At 42.9% G+C, this 7,618-nt stretch overlaps 1 protein-coding gene across 1 annotated transcript; it reads left to right on the top strand.

Moving 5' to 3' along the window:
• Positions 1 to 1,510: 1,510 nt before the first annotated feature.
• On the top strand, positions 1,511 to 1,969 carry LOC145571051 (uncharacterized). Its single transcript, XM_081630150.1, has one exon. The coding sequence runs from the start codon at positions 1,511 to 1,513 to the stop codon at positions 1,967 to 1,969; it is 459 nt and encodes a 152-aa protein (XP_081486276.1).
• Positions 1,970 to 7,618: the final 5,649 nt, after the last annotated feature.

Below are 7,618 nucleotides of genomic sequence, written 5' to 3'. Positions count from 1 at the left end.
TGATAACCCCAGAAAGGAAGGTGGAGGCAGTAATAGACCCTATGGCTGAGGTCACACCGGAGGATTTGGAGATAGCAACTAGGTTAATGAGTGCAATAAGTAAGAAAAGGAAAGAAGCTGAAACAGCTCAGGTTGGTGGAGGAGCACCGAGAAGAAACCACGGAATACAGATGGTATGGACACACACAACTTCGTGGCAGACAGATGGTCAATCCTTAAGTCACGCCGTTAGTACAAGAACTCAGCGGCAGAGAAGTTCTCAAGGTGAGGGGCAAGCAATACGAACTGTGGTTCTGTTAAGGGCATCACCGTTCACATAGGGTATCTTGGATCAGCCAATGGAAAAAATCAAAATGCCGACTTGCAGGTATGATGGAAGAGGGGATCCTAGTCGGTACATAACGTCCTATGAGGGAGACATGATTATGTACACCAATTCAGATGCCGTTTGGTGCACGGTTTTTCCGACCACTTTGACTGGGGCTGCGGCGGATTGGTTCAACAATCTGGGAAATGGAACAATTGATAGCATTGAGAGGCTAACAAAAATGTTTGTGGGGCAGTATATCAGTAACAGTGTGCGGCAGAGAACTTCAGGAGAGTTGATGGCGGTGGAACAAAGTCTTTGAGGGATTATATCAGACGGTTTAATAATGAAGCAAATACAATTCCCAAGTTGCAACAGGAGGTAGCTGTTATGGCTTTGATGAACGGCTTGAATGACTCTTAGTTTAAGCGTTATCTCACAAGGAAGAATTTGCCGACATTGGCAGCTGCTTTTAACAAAGCACATGACTACATCAAAAGTGAAGAATTAATGAAGGCGAGTAGCAAGAATGTGTCTGCCGGTAAGGGGCAATATCAGTTTGAAGGTGCAGCCTCTAGAAGTGGAAGGCCGCGAACTTTGACCCCAAGAAGGGGAGGAGGAAGTCGGGAAGAGGTTAGGGCTGCAAAGCCACCGATGCGATACAGTTCATATACACCTCTGAACACACCTAGAGCGGCAATGTATTAAGTGAATCAGAATAGAGAGGGATGGGAAAGACCAATCCCAATGAAGGCAAGGCCGAGAGATGTCAAAAAGTACTGTATGTTTCATAGAGATGTGGGTCATTATACTGAGGAGTGCACGCAATTGAAAGATAATATAGAAGAGCTGATAAGGAAAGGACACTTAACTTAGTACCAGTTGAATGTAGGAGGAAGTCAACCACCGCCTCGGCAGATTGAGAAGCAGCAGTTAGAGGCAAGGCCATTAGGGGGAATAGTCCGACAAGGGGACGGAGGAATACCACCGTAATCAACAGGAAGAGGAGTAAATGTGATAACGGGAGGGCCGGTGCATGGAGGAACAATTAGTGGGGCTAGAAAGCACCTGTTCGAGCACCGTCATTTAATAAATGCCCTAGATGCCGATAACCGTCCTCGGCCAACTTCAATCCCTGACGTGGTGTTTACGGAAGAGGATGCAAGGGGAATTGTTTTCCCTCATGATGATCCGTTGCTTCTAATGAAAAAGATAAATGGGGCTGACATCAAGAGAGTCTTGGTTGATGGTGGTAGCTCGGCAAATGTATTGTTTATGAAAGCTTTTAATGAAATGATGATTGGAAGGCAATATCTAACGCAGGTATCTTATCCGGTTATTAGCTTTAATGGATCAACGGTGAGGCCGGAAGGAAGTATTGTTCTACCAGTGCGACTGGGTGATGGGCCGACATCAAGGGATGTCATGGAAGAATTCCTAGTAGTCAACGTACCGTCAGCCTATAATGCAATAATCGGTAGGACGATAATTCATGATGTGCAAGCAGTAGTGTCAACTTATCATCTGACGATAGCTTATGTGTCGAATTTAGGAGCTGTAGAAAAGGTTCACGGAGGTCAGGTAATGGCAAAGTCTTGTTATGTAACGGCTTTGAAAAATCCGGTTGGGAATGGCCCGATACCGAGTAATCCCAAAAAGTAAAAGGAGCGAACGGTACAGGATTTGGCCATGAAAAACTTTGATACGAGGCCGGAAGCGACCCCAAGGCCGTCACCAGGTGTAGAAATGGTGTAGGTTGAGTTACAACCAGGTGATCCGAGCCGGACGGTCAAGGTTGGGGCGGATATGGATGTTGATATGAGATGTCATTTAATCAGTCTACTGCGTGAGAACGCAGATGTCTTTGCTTTCTCGGCGAGTGAGATGCCAGGGATACATCCTGAGGTGATGGAACATAATTTGAATGTGGATAGAAAGTTCAGGCCGATAAGGCAGAAGAAACGCAATTTCTCAACTGAAGAAATAGAAGCCATACAAGCTGAGGTTAATAAACTCTTAGCGGTAGGGTTTATTGAACCATGCACATATCCGGAGTGGTAGGCGAATGTTGTGATGGTGAGAAAGCCGACAGGAAAGTGGCGAATGTGTGTAGACTTCACCGACTTGAACAAAGCTTGTCCTAATGATTTCTATCCGTTGCCACGGATAGATAGATTAGTGGACTCCACTTCCGGCCATGCTATGCTCAGTTTCTTGGATGCGTTCTCAGGATATCATCAGGTTAGTCTTCATAAAGCCGACAGGGTAAAAACGACCTTTATAACAGATGCCGGTGTGTATTGTTATAAGGCAATGCCGTTTGGGCTGAAAAATGCAAGAGCGACATATTAGAAGTTGGTTGATAAAATCATTGAAAAGCAAAGGGGGCGGAATGTGGAGGATTATGTGGATGATACGATTTTTAAGAGTAAGGAAAAGGAGGATCACATAGCAGATTTGAGGGAAACATTTGAGACATTACGGAAGTATTAGATGAGGTTGAATCTAGAAAAATGTGTGTTTGGGGTCCGATCAGGGAAGTTTTTAGGCTTCATGGTCAGTGAACGGGGAATAAATGCAAATCTTGATAAAGTGAATGCGGTGCTAGAGATGAAGCAGCCGAATACTATTCGAGATCTACAAAGGTTAACTGGCAGAATGGCAGGGTTAACGCGGTTCATCAGCAAGTCGGCTGATAAGGCCCTTCCATTTTTCGTGGTTTTACGGCAGAATAAAACGTTTGAATTGGGAAAGGAGCAAAGTGATGCACTAGAAGTGGTGAGAAACCATCTGAGATATCTTCCGACGGTTGCAAGGCCAGAAAGGGGAGAACTGTTACAATTGTACATCTCGGGTTTTCCAAAAACGATAGCTGTAGTGTTGTTAAGAGAAAGGAAGAAACAACAAATGCCGATGTACTTTGTTAGTCATGTTCTGAATGCGGCTGAACGCAGATATCCTGTGATAGAAAAACTGGCATTGGCAATAGTGATGGCGGCTAAAAAATTGAGGTTGTATTTCGATGCTCATCCTATAGATGTTTTGACGAATCATCCATTGGAAAAATCACTGCGTAAGATGGATACGTCAGGCCGATTGTTGAAGTGGGCCGTGTAGTTGTCGGAGTATGAGTAATATTATAAGCCCAGAATATCAATAAAGGCTCAGGCCCTTCAGATTTCATTTTAAAAACCTCATACAATGATGAAGAGGAGGAGTTGGGAACTTGGCAAGTATCGGTGGATGGTTCAACAATGTCAACAGGGTCAGGGGTAGGAATAGTGATAACAGCTCCGGATGGGATGATTTTTAAGTATTTAATGAAGTTTAAGTTCAAGGCCACCAACAATGAAGCTGAGTATGAAGCAGCTATAGCTGGGATTCAACTGTCAATAGCAGCAGAAGCAAAACGACTAGTTCTGACAACTGATTCCCAGTTAGTATCCAATCAATATACCGGAGAGTATGAAACACGAGAGTCGACAATGATAAAGTACCTTGAAAAGATTAATCACTTAACAGAACAGTTGCAATATTTTGAAATTAAGCTGGTACCGAGGGTATAGAATTCACAGGCCGATGCCCTAGCACGATTGGCCAGTTCAAGTTTTAATGACTTGGAAAGAACAATTATGGTGGAAATCTTGACGCAGAAAAGTATAGATGAAGTATCGGAACAAGTTCTCTATGTCAGCAACGGCACCTAGTGGTTTGATAAGATATTGGCATATCTTCTATACGGAGCATTGCCACTTGGTAAGAGGGAAGCAAAAAAGTTACGAAAAGACAGTGCGTGGTTCGTTATGTACCGGGGTCAGTTGTATATTAGAGGCTTCTCGTTACCGTTACAGAGGTGCAAACCAATTTTGAGTCTGCCAGATTAATTGAAGAAATACATGAGGGTACTTGCGGCAACCATCTCGGCGCAAGAGCTCTGTCACGAGAAGCAATGAGAAGAGGGTACTATTGGCCAACTATAAATGAAGATGCCGTTCAATATGTGAAAAAATGTGAAAAATGTCAGAAGTTTGCACCTGCTATCAACTTGTCACCCAATGATTTAATGCCGATACTTAATCCAGTTCCTTTTGTACAATGGGGAATGGATATAGTAGGGTCGTTTCCTTCAGCAACGGGTGGAAGAAAGTTTCTCATAGTGGGAATAGATTATTTCACAAAGTGGATAGAGGCTGAGCCGGTAGCAAAGATAACAGCATCGAAGGTGAAAAAGTTTAGCGGGAAAAGTATTTTTACAAGGTTTGGGTTGCCAATGGCAATGGTCTTTGTTCATGGATCTCAATTTGATTGTAAGCCAGTCAAAGATCTCTTAACTATGTACAAAGTGAAGTTTGCATATGCGGCAGTATGCCATCCGCAATCAAACGGCCAAGCGGAAGCAACAAACAAGCAAATAATAACGGCAATAAAAAAGAAGATTGAAGATGCAAAGGGTTTATGGGCTGATTTAGTACCAGAAATTCTGTGGGCAAACAGGACAACGGTTAGAGAAGCAACAGGGGAGTCACCCTTGACCTTAGTATTCGGAACAGAAGCAGTAGTGCCAGCAGAAGTGGGGTTGCCGACATTCAGAATTCAGCATTACTGCGAAGAGCAAAATGATTTGCTGTTCCGACAGCAGCTAGATTTCCTTCCAGAAGTACGAGAGAAAGCAGTAGTTAAGTCAGCTGCCTACAAAGATAGAATGTCAAGGGCATATAACAGACGGGTCAGTTATAGGACTTTGAATAAAGGAGATCTCGTATTGCGAAAAACAGCAGCAACAGGAAAGAGTAATGAGGATGGAAAGTTAACGGCTAATTGGGAAGGACAATATCGGATTAGAGATATGGTAATGCAATGGTCTTTTTACCTGGAAACAATGGATGGAAAGTTGTTGAAGAACGTTTGGAATACGGAAGTACTCAAGAAGTATTATATGTAAGTAAAATAATGTAAAATCCTTTTGTAAACGATAAAGCTGAAACAATATCAGCGATGAATACAAGAAAGTTATCAGAAATTGTGTTGAAACCAGGCATCCTCCACTTAACAGACCACCATTAAGTGGGATGGACAGCTCAAAACTGCTTCCGTGAACTTAATGCACTTACAACCTGATCAGTCGTAATCATTAACTCACGAGGTTGCTGGTTCAAAATATAATACCGGGAAAATCAATTCGGGTATATGCACACAAGAGGCATAGCTTTGATAATGATCGCCAAGAGGGTACCTATCTGGCTATGAAAACAGTGCAATGGGTGACCGATATTGTACTTTGAGCCAGCAACAGAATCGCCGAACTAGTGCATATAATTGTACAACAAATATATACATTAGGAGGGCAGGAGATAAGGATAAAGGATGGCGCTTTCATTGCTAGTTGTAACTGGTAAGTTAAAATTGGAAAAAGCTGATATAGTTATAACCAATGAGTTGAAATCAGAAAAAGCAACAATTGATAAGATAGGTTGAAGTACGAAGCTGATATAGCTATGACACTTGTTTTTAACTAAAGCGCTGAGAATTTAAATGTTTTACAAAATTTTAGTAAGTATAAAATTCGTGATAAAAACAAGGGTAGCTGATAATTAAAAGTGATATGATTGTTAATTATGAGGTTGATACAACATAAAACACTGATGTTTGAGAATAATACAACATGTTCACAATAATCAAAGATGACAATCGACAGGCATCACCACAAAAAAGGGTATATGCCGATAAAACAACATTGTTAAAAAACAGTTTTAGACAAGAGCAAATAATAACATATTTCAAGTTAAATCTGATAAGGCCCAATTATGCAAGACCCACAAGAAGATGTCGGTGATGACTGCCCGCCCCTTCAAGCTTGTGTATTTTTTAGCACTAGAGAGTTTAAGATACTGGGGTCTGAGGGGCCGTCATCTGCATTCGGCGGATAGTTGAAGAGGTCTCCTCAGCAAATTGTTGTTGCTCAAAGCCGGAAGGAATCTTGTAAGCTTCATCATTAACAGCCTTTTCGACCTTAGCCCAGTCCTCTTTCTTCCAGCCAGCAACATGGGCAATGCATCTCTGAGCAGCTGTCCACCCCCCGTCAAAACGGTCTTGGAGTCGTGTGCAGAATTCTTGGGAGGCCAAGTAACGGCCAACTGCTCTTTGCCGAATGCCAGGCTTGTCAGCTTCCATGTTCTGGACCTTTTCTTCAATGTTGTGGATGGTAACCTTGGCATCATTGATATCTCTCTCAAGGGTAGGAAGGCACTCAATAGCTTGGTTCTTCTCAGCAATCTGAACCTTTAACTATTGAACTTCCCTTTCAAGTCCCTCAAGCTTGGCAGCTTTAGCCTTGAGAGCCGTCATCTCAAGATCATCTTTTTGTTTGGCCTCTTTGAACAAGTTTAGAGCCTTGTCAACATTGTTTAAGGCTGTTTGCAGTGCATTTTGATTGGCAGAAGCTTGATGATGTTGCTCTTGGTAGTAACGGTACATCTCGACGAGCTCAGTACCAGACATAACGACCTACGTTTATAAAAGAATAAAGGTAATAAAACATGACGGTAATGGGTATATAATAAATAATAAAGAAAAACTCTTTAAGAAATATATATATGTGTAAATAAAAATGATACTAATGATAGATACCTTCATCATGTTATGCATGTGAATGGCGGCAAGAGGGCCAATGACACCTGCAGGCCTGTCCACAGGAGGATTCAGGTTGCACAGAAGACGATAACCAAGGTTTCCTCCTTGCGTTGGATCGTCAGTAAAGAGTGACTCATTTCGGTACACATCAAGATCGGGCTGCCACCGATCTCCGGAATGGCCGGCAGGGACAGAAAACCCTCTAAGAACTTCTTCAGGAAACCTCCCATCAGGGCGCTCAATCCATTGATTAGACCGACAGATGAGGCCGGGAATACTGGTGTCAGAACCGCCAGCAGCAGTAGGTCTAACCTGAGCTATCGGTTGACTGGTAGTGTTAGGTTGAGTTGGAGGGGGAGATTCAGGAGTGTTTGTGAGATCCTCAATCTCCACCCCTTCTGTCATTTTCTTAACGGCTGGCTCAGAGCTTTGAACAACCGTTTTGTCTTGAACTTCAGTTTGCTTGGGGGAAGGAGGTTTCTCCTGGTTGTTAGCCTGGTTTTTCTTTGTGGCACGCCCTTCGGTTTGTCTTGGGCTGTTAACTCTGGCGCCACCACCTCGCCAGTTTCCTAGAGATGTCAGCTTTCTCTTCTTAGCGTTGTCATCAGCCATTCTTTTAACTTTTCTCTTAGCACTTATAGCAGGAGAACGGCTGCAATATGTTGCAACCGTATCGTATGA

The sequence above is a fragment of the Chenopodium album genome, chromosome 12 (genome assembly GCF_948465745.1).
Source record: "Chenopodium album chromosome 12, dcCheAlbu1.1, whole genome shotgun sequence".
In the NCBI taxonomy this organism is placed as follows: Eukaryota; Viridiplantae; Streptophyta; class Magnoliopsida; order Caryophyllales; family Amaranthaceae; genus Chenopodium; species Chenopodium album.
The sequence above is the reverse complement of the archived record's forward strand: the minus strand, read 5'-3'. Positions and strand labels throughout refer to the sequence as shown.